This window comes from Colletes gigas, unplaced genomic scaffold (assembly GCF_013123115.1).
Source record: "Colletes gigas isolate AHSC1104 unplaced genomic scaffold, ASM1312311v1 Colletes_gigas_Sc00003, whole genome shotgun sequence".
NCBI lineage: Eukaryota > Metazoa > Arthropoda > Insecta > Hymenoptera > Colletidae > Colletes > Colletes gigas.
The window spans coordinates 6,877,834-6,894,600 of record NW_025106632.1 but is presented as its reverse complement, the minus strand read 5'-3'; the positions used below and the strand labels follow the sequence as shown (position 1 = coordinate 6,894,600).

General features: G+C 36.4%; 1 protein-coding gene across 1 annotated transcript; it reads left to right on the top strand.

The window, feature by feature from the left end:
* Window positions 1-2,487: 2,487 nt before the first annotated feature.
* Window positions 2,488-16,613, top strand: LOC122404803 (odorant receptor coreceptor). The gene is made up of 9 exons (XM_043409040.1): window positions 2,488-2,614; window positions 6,057-6,191; window positions 6,457-6,840; window positions 7,483-7,737; window positions 8,775-9,034; window positions 13,964-14,063; window positions 14,292-14,396; window positions 15,878-16,033; window positions 16,354-16,613. Exons 2-9 carry the CDS (start codon window positions 6,057-6,059, stop codon window positions 16,402-16,404), a joined length of 1,446 nt encoding a protein of 481 aa, XP_043264975.1. The 5' UTR covers window positions 2,488-2,614; the 3' UTR covers window positions 16,405-16,613.
* The last annotated feature ends 154 nt before the right edge of the window (window positions 16,614-16,767 follow it).

Here is a 16,767-nt window from a genome sequence, read left to right as displayed (position 1 = left end):
TACCATCGAATTCCTACGCAGTTTCGAGAAAAAAATTCAGGAAGGTGGACAAATTTTCGGCAAAATTAAAAAATTTCAAATCATTCTAAAAAAATTATTTTCGGTTGCGGGGGTCAATTACAATCATTTTTTATCATTACACATACCCCCGAATTCCTACCCACTTTCTAGAAAAAAATTCGTGAATGTGTGAAATTTTTCGACGCAGAAAAAAAATTTCAAATCGTTTTGGAAAAATTATTTTCGTTTGGGTGGATTAATTACAATCATTTTCTGTGAATAGACATACCCTCGAAATCCTACTCAGTTTCGAGAAAAAAATTCAGGAAGGTGGACAAATTTTTGACAAAATTGAAAAATTTCAAATCGTACTAAAAAAATTATTTTCGTTTGTGGAGGTCGATTACAATCATTTTTGGTTAATAGACATACCCTTGAAATCCTATCCATTTTCGAGAAAAAAATTCAGGAAGGTGGACAAATTTTTCGACAAAATCAAAAAATTGCAAATCATCCTTAAAAAATTATTTTCGTTTGTGGGAGTCAATTACAAACATTTTCGGTGAATAGACATACCCTCGAAATCCTGCTCAATTTCGAGGAAAAAAATTCAGGAAGGTGGACAAATTATTTCAGCCAATAGTCTTCGCGTTGACATAAGCTACAAACACACAATGTTATTTGCTCATGTAATATTCTTCATCGTAGGTAAAAACAAACTATGTACGCTAGCCTGACAAGAATATCGACGCTCTACACATGATAATACCTAGAATATTTAAATAACAATAGAAATCCTCTCTTAGCCTAGATCATTCGAACGTTATCGAAATACTAAACTCGATGAAAACTAGATTTCTGCTGAATCGCTCAATATTCTCCCCCAATTATAGAAGAACCGTAATTTTAAGGGAAACGAACAGTTTACTAGGCAAACATTTCATCAAGCTTCAGGTTATTTTTTAAGAAAAGCTGATCTATCAGCGCAAACACTCAAAGTACCACTGATTTTTAATGGTGTTTGTCTAACCACGGTACGCTGGATTATTTCAAGCGAGTCGAGGGCAAACAGAACACTGCTCGCGAAGGACAAACGCGGCGAATCGAAAGGAATCTTTTAAAAAACAGCGAAAGTTAGCTATCTTAAAAATGTCGAAATGTCACCGCTGTCGTGGCTTTCTTCGGGTCAATAAAATAAACAAGGCCTCGGGTGGCTGCTATAGTTAAAATCGTTTCAATATTCGTCATCGAACAGTACTTTGACGCAATGACCAGTAGAATCGAATACCATGTAAAGTTTAGTACAATTGCAAACAATTTCACGTTTTTTTAATAACGTGACGACTTATGCTATAGAGGATCTATTTGTCGTAAAAATTCCATCAATCTTGATGGCTCGCGTGAATAAACTAAATTTTACTGAAAAAATCAGTCACTTAAATTTTTATCATAGTCCTTGAACAGCTTATTGTTTCGTGAGATATTGTAAAAAATATTTGCTCTTCATCCTCGATTTTCATTTGAGGGGATACTTTCATCCCAGATATATTTTATGCAAATTAAAAAAAGAGAATTAAAAGGATCGTATACTACTTTAAGTATTTCTTTTATTTTTGTACATTAAGTGTATTCTGTAGCTTTTCAGGACCTATTGTTTCAGATGATTTTAGTTGAATCGTTACGTATTTGTTTGTATTCGAAACATCAAACTCACGTTGTTGTCTAATAATTGGTACTTTAATCGTCGCTCAGAAAACACTCTTTTTGGCGTTGGTCGAACAATGGAAATTCAAAGCGAGCATTTTCGTCAAAATTGCTAAATTTAATTCCAATGATTTTTCATTCAAAGATAAACAACCTTAAGGCCGTCCAGTCGTATAAAAATCGCACGAAACATCCACGGCCCATCGATCAATATCAAAGCTACCGATTTTCAAATTGATTTTCAACCGATATCTTTCAAACCAATAAAATTTCCCACGAAATGCATAAACATCCGCAGTCTGTTTACAGAAATTCTCCCTGGTAAATAAGAACTGGAACGGATCCAATTTTTCAGGTTCTCGAGGGCGGAAGAAGCCCGATAACCCCTAGGAACGTCCGCGCGACGAGTGTTTTTTCATATCGGAACGACGGTAGTTTCCCCTTCCCCCCGTTTCGCTGGGCGAGCAGCCCCTCCTGGGAGGCGATCGACGGGTGCAGTCGTCGAAATCTAAATAATTGATACGATTACAAAGCCCCGTGTCGACGATACAAGAAACAACATGGCCACGAGCAGCCGGCAGCATCGTCCGCGAACGTCTGCGCCTCGCGGTACCCCGAGCCGATTGGTCCACGTTTGGTGCCCCGTGCAGCCTGGAGGGGCTTCGCCACGGCGACAGGTGGTGGCTCCCCGTGCACCCAGGGGGTGGTAGAAAGAACAGGAGAAACGTCGACGAGGTGGAACCCTCGTCCCGACGATAGAGGGTCGAGCCTAAGGCTGTCAGTTTTTCATCGATAGCGCGTGCCCCTGCTGCACGGACCGCGGGCTCTCTGTTCCGTATTCGCGTAGTGATTTTTTTGTTTGTGTTTACACCGTGGATTTGATCGCTGACAACACCCGGACGGCCTCAAGGTGAGAAACGCCATTGGATTATCTTACTATCGCATCCATTCCTGGGGATTTGGTGCTTTTCAAACGGGAATTAGGAATCGAATCGCTGCCCTTGGGACGGATCCCTGGACCTCGCGACTGGTCCAGACCGAATCTAGGGAATTTAACGACCTGGGGACTCTCGTGACGATGGTCTCAGGCTCTCCTCTTTCGAAACGATTTTAGAGATCCCTCAAGGTCATCGAGATACTATCTGGACGTCCACGACGCTCATTGTCAGAGTCATTGTTTTAGGAAAAAAGAGATTTTAGGGGAAAAGTAAACTTTCGGTGATTATTTCGCCGATTAGACTGTGACAATGATCCTTGAGAGCAAATACTTATTTTATGGCGACTGAAAGAAGGCTAGCTATTTTTTAAATTCAAAGAATGGACGAATGGTCGATTGTTAGAAACAGGCATATTTATTTTATAAAATTTTCGACCGATCTTCCCCTGTAGACTAATTAACACTAGATTTAGATGTCAGATTCGATGTTTAAAATTGCAGAACGCATAAATATTATTTTTTTAACAACTTCTGTTGAATTTGATTGAATACATATTCTGATTAAAAGAAAATTGTATTTTAAGGTAATCGTCAACATGAAAGGTATCAATATATATCAATAATATATTCGTACGATCAATGCCTGTAAATTTAATGTTAAAACTGTCCGTAATAAAATTTTCAACCCACTTTTCGCGACAGAAATGGGGTAAAATCGCATCCTAAAATTGTATCCTTGGATACAAGGATCTATTACGATTAATTTTAATTTACAGTCGATTTATCGTTCGTTGGTCGCGTTTCATCGACTTCCTTTCTCGTTACGCGTCGAAAAATCGTATTTTAAGGTAATCGTCAACATGGAAGGTATCAATAAATATAAATGCGATCAATGCTCGTAAATCTAGCGTTAATTAGAAATATGTATCTAAAAGATATAAGGAAGAATCTGTAAATACGTATTAAAAATACATTGTTTAATGTTTAACTTCGTCCCTTTTCTTTTTACAGCAAAAATTTTCGCGCCAAATGGCAGTAATAGCTAAAGATGAAGAAAAAATTAAATTAATATAGGATAAAACAGACAATGCTAAAATTACAAATCACAGTATTTACAATAATATTAATAGCATTGGTAATAATAACCAGGATGATATTAAAATAAGGGAAATGCTTGTGAAATGTTTAACTTTGTCGCATTTTTTTTTTACTGTAAAAATTTTCACGCCCCATTGAATAATGATAATAATAGCTAAAGATGAAAAAAAAATTAAATTAATATAAAATAAAACAGACAATAATAAAATTACAAATCACAGTATTTACAATAATATTAATAGCATTGGTAATAATAACCAGGATGATATTAAAATAAGGGAAATTCTTGTGAAATGTTTAACATCTTTTATGGTAAAAAACAATGGCGCTAGCAATCATTTTCAAGCAAACGAACACAGTATTTACCAGTATTTCTTCGATTGTAATTGTAAAAATATTAGTATTGTTTCGCGTGCAACCACAAAGTAATTTATACGACTCGTGGTTATACTGATTTTCTCCACTTTTGCATGAGTGATAATAATAATACTTGCATATTTTTAAATAACGTTAAATAAACAAATCGTTGAACTATTCTAATCTTTATTCTCTATTCTCCAAGTGAAGTAAATAATTTGAACATTCTTGGATACGAAAAGCTCATATAGCAGTTAACGAAAAAGTGTTAAAAGTGTTTAAAAAATGAAAGTTACATCTGGAAACTTAACCTACGATTCCAAGATACTAAATTCGAACGATTATCGCGATTTCATAAATCGAATTTTAAACAGTCGAACGCAACGCAAAAAATTATAATTTTTAAAAAAATGGAGCAACATTTTTCATTCCTTTTAAAATAGAGTTCTCCGTGAAAAAGATTTCCGTTCGACAACACCTTTTACACAACGCAACTTTTTACTAGCGCGTTAAACTCGCGGTGAACAATAATTTTCTTATCCACGATACGTCAACCGAGAAGTTATAATTGCGTTTAACGCGAGCAATTTCTTCGGGTTAATTAGTTCCACTGCGTCACGTTTAAACCTTTCCAATACGCTCGACAAACAAATTTTACATAAACAACGTCGTGGGCTCTTCGATCAGATTTATCGCAATTCTTGTTTCGTCGATTTACTTTTTATTTCACCCATCAATTACTATCTATATGTTATGTACCTGATTATGTAATTGCACGGAATTATTCGATAGAAGTTAACGAATGCAAAAATACAATATCAAACGAGGAATTGAGTATGGTACTCATTAACTATGTCCCAAGGGCATGAACTCCAACTTGCAGCCATTCACAACCTGCGTCTACGGCTCTATCGAATTCAGTCGTAGTCGGAGAAATCGATGTTTTCGACAATTATATTTATATACATTATTTAACGATATCGTTCTTATACCAGTGCACAAATTAAATGCAAAATACACGTATATTCAAGGATTATTCATCGTATCGGTGACGCAAATGCACCGGGGGGATGTAATTAAACAAAATTGAAAAACGAATTAATGATTTAGAACATGATGACCTTTGGATCGATAATGAAGGCTTACAAGACCTGTAGAATTACCTGCTCGTCACAGTTTTTACAATCCTTTGATATTAAATTCTTATACTTCCTATGTGCAATGACCAGACTGCGGATGTTTATGCATTTATGGGAAATTTTCATTTTCAAGAAACTACAGAGTTAATATGCAAGAATATAAGAAATACTTAAAGTAAAGTACGAATTATTATATCTAGGGGTTGAGACAATCGTCTACGAAGCTCCAATTTCATTAATTTTATTAATAAAAATATGCATTTGCATATAAGAAATACTTAAAGTAAGGTACGAATTATTATATCTAGGGGTTGAGACAACCCTCTACAAAGCTTCAATTTCATTAATTTTATTAATAAAAATATGCATTTGCATATAAGAAATATTTAAAGTAAGGTACGAATTATTATATTTAGGGGTTGAGACAATCCTCTACAAAGCTCCAATTTCATTAATTTTATTAATAAAAATATGAATTTTCATGAAGATCCGCAGTCTAGTAATGACCAACTTAACGATTAAAAATTTTGTTCAATGGAAAGAAATTATCATAATTATGGTGTTTTATGTTAAAAGAAATCGAAGGTGACGTGATTTCGTAAGGTTTGTATTGATTTAACACTATTATTAGTGTACTATTATAGTAGTTTTATTATTGGTCGCGTCGCCGGTCACCGGTGACCCCCGCGGCGCTGTAACCAAGTCGAGTGCCGGCCACCGGTGACCCCCACGGCGGGCAACGTGTTAATGGCTCGATGTCGTTCGAAGGTTTTCTTTGTTTCGAGCTAAATGTATAGTGTCGTTGTAAATGTTTGTCTCAGATGATGAAGTTCAAGCAACAGGGGCTGGTCGCCGACTTGATGCCCAATATAAGGCTGATGAAAGCCACCGGGCACTTTCTATTCAATTATTACGATGACAATTCCACGAAGTTCGTGCATAAGATCTTCGCCATCGTGAGTAATATCGATTGAATGCGAATCGAACGCTCGAACAGCGACGTTACGCTCGATTATGTGAAATCTCTCAAAATGTATCGAAAATAATTAGATCGACCTAGTATAATTTGTCCAGATCTCACAAATATAGATAACATCTAAAAGCAACCGATTTTCAAATTATTGTTAAACTGTTACCTTTCGATGGCGTTTCGAAAGATCGTTCGATTCGACCAAACATCTCGTATCAAAGATAGGGTTCAGAACGAGAACTGATTCTCAGATGCACTTGGTGATGGTCCTCATGCAATTTGGATTCTGCGGTATAAATCTGATGATGGAGAGCGACGACGTGGACGAGCTGACGGCGAACACGATCACGATGCTGTTCTTCACGCACAGCCTGGTGAAGTTGATTTATTTCGCGGTCAGGAGCAAACTGTTTTACAGAACATTCGGTATATGGAACAACCCTAACAGCCACCCGTTGTTCGCCGAGAGCAACGCCCGGTTTCATCAGCTGGCCGTGAAGAAGATGAGAATATTGTTGTTGGCCGTGATGGGGGCCACGATCCTCACCTCGATCTCCTGGACCACCCTCACGTTCATCGGTGACTCCGTGAAAAAGGTCACCGATCCCGTCACCAACGAGACCAGCTTCGTCGAGGTTAACAGAAACATTATTCAATCACTTTGAACATCTAACAAATTGACTGCCATGTCATCCACATATGACACGACTTTTCACCAAGGCGTTAAAAAAATTAATTCTCAAGATCAGATGTGGAAGAAAATAAAGCTAGGTGGGGGCCCTTGAATTTTAACGAAAATAAATACCATGAAAATAAATAAATTCCATGACTAATTCTTGGTATGCTAGTTTCCAAATTGTCCAAAAACAAAATTTAATTTTCCTTTCAATTTGAGGGGTTTGGTCTGGCAGTCAACGTGTTAAATGATTCGAAGTTTTTATTTAATCGGGAAAACCACTGTGACGGAATTGAATCCACCATTTTATAATAATTATTTTTAAGAATCTGTACCTTGCAACCGAAGTTACTGCCTTATAGTTTGATAACAAATCTTTGGAGGCCTCTGGCGCTGGTTTAATTAACATTTTTATACGAAATTTTTAGAATAAGTAGCTCAAGAAATGCACCCTCGAAGACATGAAACATTTATGAGAGAAACATTCTTGAAGATTGACTTTATTTTCAGCCATCACAGTGGTCTCCCTTAAAATCCAGATTGAGCTGTTCTTCTGAGCTACATCGAACATTCTCAACGCGATTTATTTCCATTGTAACAGATACCAAGGTTACTGGTGCGCTCTTGGTACCCGTTCGACCCGAGCCACGGAATGGCGCACATCTTGGTGCTTATATTCCAATTCTACTGGCTGCTGTTCTGCATGGCGGACGCGAATCTCTTCGACGTGCTGTTCTGCTCGTGGCTGCTGTTCGCCTGCGAGCAAATCCAGCATCTGAAGAACATCATGAAGGCTCTGATGGAGTTCAGCGCGACCCTGGACACCGTTGTGCCAAACAGCGGCGATCTGTTCAAGGCGAGTCAACGACCCCCAAAACTATAAAATCGTTAAGTTCGAGACCTCAAAACAGATCCTTACATCATAGAGTTTGGGGTCTAGTTGCAACAAATGACAATTGTGATCGATTCTGTTCGTTGTTGATAAATGAATCACGATTGGTTTGCTCACTCGAATAGGTTTCTACTCTAGTTGCAACAAATGACAATTGTGATCGATTCTGTTCGTTGTTGATAGATGAACCACGATTGGTTTGCTCACTCGAATAGGTTTTTACTCTGGTTGCAACAAATGCAGTGAGAATATCACGATTTATTCATTTACCGGACCTTCAGGTTGGACGACACATCCGCCTGAGTCATATCGCTGAGGTTTTGCTCCCAGATACTGGAAGAAACCTCCTCTTTACTCATCGACTTGGAAACGTACACGATAATTGTGGGGTTCCTCAAAGTCGGTAGAGTAGCTGAAAGTTCTTCTTTCAGCTTCGCGCAATTGTCGAAGGCCTTTAGATCAATTGCAAACGATTCTATTCATCGTCTATAAATGAATCACGATTGGTTTACTCACTCGAATAGGTTTCTACTCTAGCTGCACCAAATGACAATTGCAAAGGATTCTGTTCGTCGTGGATACATTAGAATATCACGATTTATTCATTTGAATACGTTTCTACTCTAGCTGGAGCAAATGACAATTGCAAACGATTCTGTTCATCGACTATAGATGAATCACGATTGGTTTGTTCCCTCGAATAGGTTTCTACTCTAGCTACAACGAATGAGAATTGTAAAGGATTCTGTTCGTCGTCGATAGATGAGAATATCACGATTTATTCATTTGAATACGTTTCCACTCTAGCTGGAGCAAACGACAATTGCAAACGATTCTGTTCATCGACTATAGATGAATCACGATTGGTTTGTTCCCTCGAATAGGTTTCTACTCTAGCTACAACGAATGAGAATTGTAAAGGATTCTGTTCGTCGTCGATAGATGAGAATATCAGGATTTATTCACCGGTGTGTCTGATTGGCAATGTTTCTGTTCGTTAGGCTGGCAGTGGGGAGCATATCAAGGACCAGCATGAGCCACCACCGCCTCTCACGCCGCCCCAAGGCGGAGGAGAGAACATGTTGGACATGGATCTTCGTGGGATATACAGCAACAGGCAAGATTTCACCGCCACGTTCCGACCCACAGCTGGAATGACGTTCAACGGGGGTGTGGGGCCAAACGGACTGACGAAGAAACAGGAAATGCTGGTTAGAAGCGCCATCAAGTACTGGGTTGAGAGGCACAAACACATCGTCAGGTGAGCACCTTAGCACGAAAATTCTATAAAATTGCTTCATACCCCCGCAACAATTTAAAATTCACAGACTGGAGACGTTTTATAATTTATTAAAAGACTAGAATGTTATCTGCCACAGCTAAAATACCAGGAACGTTTGAATATTCATGGTACATGCATTTAAATCCTCGAAAAGACTATCAATGACGGTGCCTTTTGCACAATTGAAACACGTCAAAATAGTGTTCATTGGCTCCTTCTTGCATTTGAATATTCGTGAAGACTATCTTAAAAGACTATCAATGACGGTGCCTTTTGCACAATTGAAACACGTCAAAATAGTGTTCATTGGCTCCTTCTTGCATTTGAATATTCGTGAAGACTATCTTAAAAGACTATCAATGGCGGTGCCTTTTGCACAAATGAAACACGTCAAAATAGTGTTCACTGGCTCCTTCGTGCATTTGAATATTCGTGTTGCGGAACATACATTGAATTATGAACAATGTTCATCGTGCTTTTACGCGCGTCAGCTTATAGAAATTTTAAAGCTCGAACACTTCCTGTTCCCGAAGCTCTACGAAACAAGTTTCAAGGATTGTTCGAGCATTCTCATTAAACCGCTAAAGTTCCATGTCGAAGCAATAGAATCGCGATATCTAACCGAGTGTTTGTTTACTGTAGGGTTTTCCAATAGGAGCAGAACCTTCAGTCGTGGCAGCCATATTTATCGCTAGCTCGAGTCACGTGACTCTGTCGATCATTTACATACGTATTCAAGCGTCTCTCTATTATTTAAGCTCAGACTAGACCTCTCTCGGTTTAATTTTCACGCGACACCTTATTTTTAATGTGATCGATCGAAGAAAATCGAATGCATCGTCTATCGATCCTTTACTCTTCGAGTATTTATTTTTAACGATTTCGAAGCTGTTCAATCGACGAATATACGATCTCGTCTTCTTAATTTCGAAGCTCAGACTAGACCTCTCGGTTTAATTTTCACGCGACACCTTATTTTTAATGTGATCGATCGGAGAAAATCGAATGCATCGTCTATCGATCCTTTACTCTTCGAGTATTTATTTTTAACGATTTCGAAGCTGTTCAATCGACGAGTTTGCGATCTCGTCTTCTTAATTTCGAAGCTCAGGATATGTTCGGGGAATTACATTCGAATCTCTAGGTACGACGGTGCTTTGACGAGCAATTCTGGAAAGTATACATATAGCGACAACGTCGGAAGGTGTACGACGTAACAAAGTTCTCCGAATTCACGTGTGCGCCTGGCAGGGATTATTATCCTAATGGAAGTCTCTCATTGTTAGGTACGCGAAGGCGCGAGGTCCTCTCATTGTCGTCGTAGATTACGTTTCTGTGTAGAAGTGAACTCTAGATGAGGATCGAAATAGGAAACTGGGTTATTCCGTTAGTCAAGGCGCTCGTCATGGCGACGAACTTCGGGATTGCGACGAGCCGCAATATAACCGCGCTGAATTCTAGAAATCTTACTTTCGGTCGACTCGAAATATTAATTAATATTTTACGCGAACGTCGAAAGGCGAAATTTAATGAAACGTGTTCAGGTCTGGGTTAGACTTGGAAACCATCTCCGTTCTATATTTTCAATATTTATCTGGTTACCAGAAATAAGTCGCAAAATATTCGAAAACTATGATTTAGACGCAAAATAAATCCAAATCTTTTACCATCTCCGATCACTTTACTTTACTTTATTTATCCCTAGAAATTGTTTAAATAAGTTATTTGAAACGTTATTTATCCCTAGAAATTGTTTAAATGGGTTATTTCAAACGTTATTTGAAAAGTTATTTATCCCTAGAAATCGTTTCAATAGGTTATGTAAAACGTTATTTGAAACGTTATTTGTCCCTAGAAAATTGTTTAAATGGGTTATTTAAAACGTTATTTGTCCCTAGAAATTGTTTAAATAGGTTATTTAAAACGTTATTTGAAATGTTATTTATCCCTAGAAATTGTTTAAATAGGTTATTTGAAACGTTATTTGTCCCTAAAAATTGGTTAAATAGATTATTTGAAACGTTATTTATCCCTAAAAAATTGTTTAAATAGGTTATTTGAAACGTTATTTATCCCTAGAAATCGTTTAAATAGGTTATTTAAAACGTTATTTGAAACGTTATTTATCCCTAGAAATTGTTCAAATAGCTTATTTAAAACGTTATTTATTCCTAGAAATTGTTTAAATAGGTTATGTAAAACGTTATTTAAAACGTTATTTATCCCTAGAAATTGTTTAAATAGGTTATTTGAAACGTTATTTATCCCTAGAAATTGTATAAATAGGTTATTTGAAACGTTAGTTGTCCCTAGAAAATTGTTTAAATGGGTTATTTAAAACGTTATTTATCCCTACAAATTGTTTAAATAGGTTATTTGAAACGTTATTTAAAACGTTATTTATCCCTAGAAATTGTTTGAATAGGTTATTTGAAACGTTATTTATCCCTAGAAATGGTTTGAATAGGTTATTTGAAACGTTATTTGAAGCGTTATTTATCCCTAGAAACTGTTTAAATAGGTTATTTAAAACGTTATTTGAAACGTTATTTATCCCTAGAAATTGTTTAAATAGGTTAATTTTCAATCCCATTCTTCTTAGAAATCTGTTTTTTAAGTTCATATCTCTTCTTCTAGGAAGTAATTACAATGACTTCATTTTGTAGCGTATAAATCTTGCCCAAAAAGATACACACTCCTATTTTAGAATCTAATTCTTATTACTCTTATATTCTACTATTTTCTTCATTATTTCCCTACATTATATAATTAAAAATCTCATGTGACACTGAAACTTTTACAATAAATACATTTCTTCCTTTTCGTAATTTAATGTGCGTTCTGCTCCGCGAATATTCTGCACTTATTCCAAACTTCGTGCAAAATAATACAATCTTCGTTCAATAACACAAAAATTATTAAGCAAAATTTTTGTTAGAATAATTTTCAAGAAATTCAGCCGGAATCAGAAACAGTCTTATGAAGCTAGCACTTCTAGTTAAATATTGCACTGTTTATTAATAAAAACGCACGTGTCTTTTCATACAGAGAAGTATACAGTACATAAAAAAGAACAAAATAGAAAAAGGACGCGTGGACTATTGAATGAACTCGGTGAATTTAAAATATAGAATTTATTTCTAATAATTAATGCTAACAGTGTTGATGATCGACTGTAAACTTGCACTGTTTATTAATAAAAACGCATGTGTCTTTTGATACAGAGAAGTATACAGTACATAAAAAAGAACAAAATAGAAAAAGGACGCGTGGACTATTGAATGAACGCGGTGAATTTAAAATATAGAATTTATTTCTAATAATTAATGCTAACAGTGTTGATGATCGCCCGTAAGCTTGAAATTGAATTTTTTCGCGCCAAAATCGGTGTTTTCGAGGCGCGCGTAGCATCGAAAGACGGAAATCTTCCGAAGGGAAGGAAATATACGAACCGTGTCGCTCGAGGCAAGTATCTAAGAAGAGAGAGAAAACCGTATGGCGTTTCCTATAGGTTCTTTGACGGCGAAGAAACAGTAGGTGCGCGTATTCCCACGGTGGTGAAGTATTTATTCTAAGAGAGCGCGATATTGACCGCAACTGGGGACATACCGCACGGACTGAACAGTTTATTGGACAATTCAGGGATTGTACATTTACGTTTCACGTGTACGCCGGTATGCGTGTCCAACACGTGTGTGTACACGTTTCTTTGGCGTCGCTGACGATGCACGACGCGACGCGCGGTGCACGTTCGACGTTTGCCCTTCGACCTCCATGCGAATTCCTGATCGAGAGAGGTTCCCGTGGAAAAACATTTCACGAAAGTCTCTTGTCGACACATAGAACAGCAAACAATGTTAAAAATCGAAGAATCTTACGTAGGTTTCACCCTATTACAGGACACTTGAAGCTTTTTTTAAAAAAAAATTTAATATTCTATGTATATGGCCTCTATACTGTTTTATTGATGATTTAACAATGGTAGAAATCAATATGATAATAAGATATCGCTACTGTTTGGTTTTAGGGGAACTCCCCCCTAATCTTATTTGAATTTTTCCAAGATAATTCTTCTTAATTCTTTAAAAACTCCACGTTTATTTTGTATCGTTCGCTGGCGGTTGTAGGAGATGTTGAGGAAAGAAAAAGCGACATCGGAAAAATGGATATACCGGAAAGAGGGAACGCTGAAAGAAAGCCAGATGCCCCTAGCGTGATAGAGACACCGAAAGAGAATGAAACTATCAAGGCGGATGAAAGTATTAAAAGAGGTATTAAGGAAGTATAGAGATATAAGAAGAGAGGAAATATCACGATATTACGGAAACAGGGAGGCTAAGTGTGCAATTGAGATATTAGAAGGATAATGCTTCTGTGAAGATGACGACACCTGGAGCGATATTAAAAGAGGACGAAGGCAGTAAGAAAGTGAAATATGCAGTTACATTGGATCGACAGAAAATTTGGTGTTGAGAAACTTAGGATGATTAAGAACATCTATGTAAGAAGAGAAGAAATATTTGTTTAAAAAATGTACCAAAGTTTGTGACGAGTTACTGGCCACGAAAAGTAAAGAAATTTTTAGAGTTTACCAAAGATACAAAAATCAAAGCTGGTCGTGTAAAATAAATAGAAGAAATACACGTGTCATGCATGAACCACGCCCACCATTTTCGATTTCTATCGTTGCAAATTAATTTCACTTTATCTCGAAATTCATTTACTTTCATTAATAGTTTATAAATCTATCTTCACGGAAGACAACATTTTTATTTTGTATCGAAATAACTACGGTACCATTATTGTATTTTTACGAATGTTTTCGTAATTACAGTCGAAGTTCGACGAAATTATAGAAGCTATCGTTAACAGTATTATTACTTCCTGCTTTTCATTGATCGTTTCTAGATTGGTTACTTCGATCGGAGATGCTTACGGTGTTGCTTTGCTGCTACACATGTTGGCCACTACTATTACGTTAACTTTACTGGCTTATCAGGCAACCAAGGTAAGATAGTAAGATAATTTCAATGAAATTAAATCTCACGACGGAAGAAAGCAAACGAAAGATCGTTTAGAAAACGATGCTAGATTTTACTACTTAGCGATTCGATCAAAGAGGATTGTTTGTTCTTCGTTATAGGCAAAAAACAAAAAATCTCTGAGATTATAAATTTAAGAAGATGAACTTCTTCCTCTGTAGAGTGAGAAATATATTTTTAATTGTAACTCGTAGGTTAACGCGGTTGACACCTACGCAGCATCGGTAATTGGTTACTTGGTGTACTCTCTTGGCCAAGTTTTCATGCTCTGCATATTTGGAAACCGTCTAATTGAAGAGGTATGTATTGTTCGTTGCCCAAAAATCACGAAACTCAATATAACATCAATTATTTTATTTATTACGTCAGTTTTCCAAGCGTTTCAATATTGTGTTTCAAAGGTCTTAGGAATAGGAAAAATCTAAGCGAAGATGCACGTGATAAATATACAGGGTGTTCAGCCTACTAAATTCATTAGTAGAAAATAGACAAGTATCCTTTAAACGATATTTTTTCTAGGTCACATTATTTTCAGGATATCCAGAGAAATATGTTTTTCATCCCCAAATTTGGGGGATGATTTCACTCCCTAAATATACAAGGTGTTAACCACTCCTGGGAAAAATTTTAATAGAGGATTCTAGAGGCTAAAATAAGACGAAAATCAAGAATACCAATTTGATGATGGAGGCTTCATTAAAAAATTATTAACGTTTAAAATTCCGCTAGTAATGAATTTTTTTCTCGTAAATGTGCAGAATTTCGAGGGTATGTGTAATGACCAAAAATGATTGTAATTCACCGCCTTAGCCGAAAATAATTTTTTTATAATGATTTGCAATTTTTTAATTTTGTCGAAAAGTCCACCTTCCTGAATTTTTTTCTCGAAACTGCGTAGGAATTCGAAGGTATGTCTATTCACCAGAAATGATTGTAATTGACCCCCGCAACTGAAAATAATTTTTTTAGGATGATTTGAAATTTCTTAATTTTGTCGAAAAATTTCAAACCTTCTCGAATTTTTTTCTTGAAACTGATTAAGAATTCAAAGGTATGTCTATTCACCAAAAATGTTCCTAATTGACCCCCGTAACCGAAAATAATTTTTTTAGAATGATTTGAAATTTCTTAATTTTTTCGAAAAATTTCAAACCATCTCGAATTTTTTTCTTGAAACTGAGTAGGAATTCAAAGGTATGTCTATTCACCAAATATGTTTGTAATTGACCCTTGCAACGGAAAATAATTTTTCCAGAATGATTTGAAATTTTTCAATTTTGTCGAGAAATTACACACCTTCTCGAATTTTTTTCTCGAAAGTGGATAGGATTTCGACGGTATGTATAATGACCAAAAATAATTGTAATTGCCCCCCACAACCGAAAATAATTTTTCCAGAACGAACTGAAATTTTTTATTTTAATTGTTAATAACTTTTTAACGAAGCTTCTATCAACAAATCAATATTCTTGATTTTCGTCTTATTTTGGCCTCTAGAATCCCCCATACTGTTTTCCATATGATATATTAAGTGTTAAAGTAATTAATCTAATTTGTTTTCCTAAGTCAATACTTGTATTAGGAGAATATGCTTTGAAATCAATTCAAGCATGCTATTTTACTATTAGAATCATAATTTAAACTGAAGAGCACACATTAATTAGTTCCTTTTAATTTCAAGAGCATTTTTCTCCTTTCTCTATCGATCTCTAAAAGATCCTTGTTAGCATTCTATGGATATCGAAAGATACTAATTTGTCTCCGCGTGTATTGTACACAGAGCTCGTCGGTGATGGAGGCTGCCTATTCTTGCCATTGGTACGATGGGTCAGAAGAGGCCAAAACGTTCGTCCAAATTGTCTGTCAACAGTGTCAGAAGGCGATGTCGATTTCGGGAGCGAAGTTTTTCACCGTGTCCTTGGATCTTTTTGCTTCGGTAAAACTATTTCGTCGCTATGAATATTATTCCTCGATCTTATACTCGAACACGATTTAAATTCAAAATCATTAAATTCTAAATAAACTTCGTTCCTAAACATTCGCTGCCCAGAATAACAACATGCATCTCAAACATTTTTTTAAAATTTTCACAGTAACGCGAGGATTTTCAAAATATCTGAAGATCTGAAATAGTTGCTCAGAAATAATTTCTAACACACCCATTAAATTTTACAATGACGATCAAATAAAATAACTTCCAACTTTCGCAAATAACACGATTCTAACTGGACATAATTTTAATATGAAACTTTCCAGGTGTTGGGAGCCATGGTCACCTACTTCATGGTGTTGGTGCAACTGAAGTGAACACTCAATACCAGTTACTTCAGGAATGAATGGGATACCTGGAATGTTCGTGTTCGCGAGCTCCTAACTGTCAAAATACGAACTTCTCGTATTTCGTGCCTTGCAACCAATTTGTCAGAGGATTGGCAAGGATTCGAGTTGTGTTCTGTGTGTTGCGGATCGCGAGTTAACGTCGACCCTTGTTTTCAAATAATTTCAAACGCTAGAAACTAGGGAAACGTTACGTCTAATCGGGGGCCAGAGAATCCAAACTCTAATATTCATTTCTACATTTACGTTTGAAGCGAATAAGCGCTCGCCAAAATTCAATTTGGACTTTTGTTATCAACAAATGGTAAATTTGATCAATTTTACGTTTTTCTT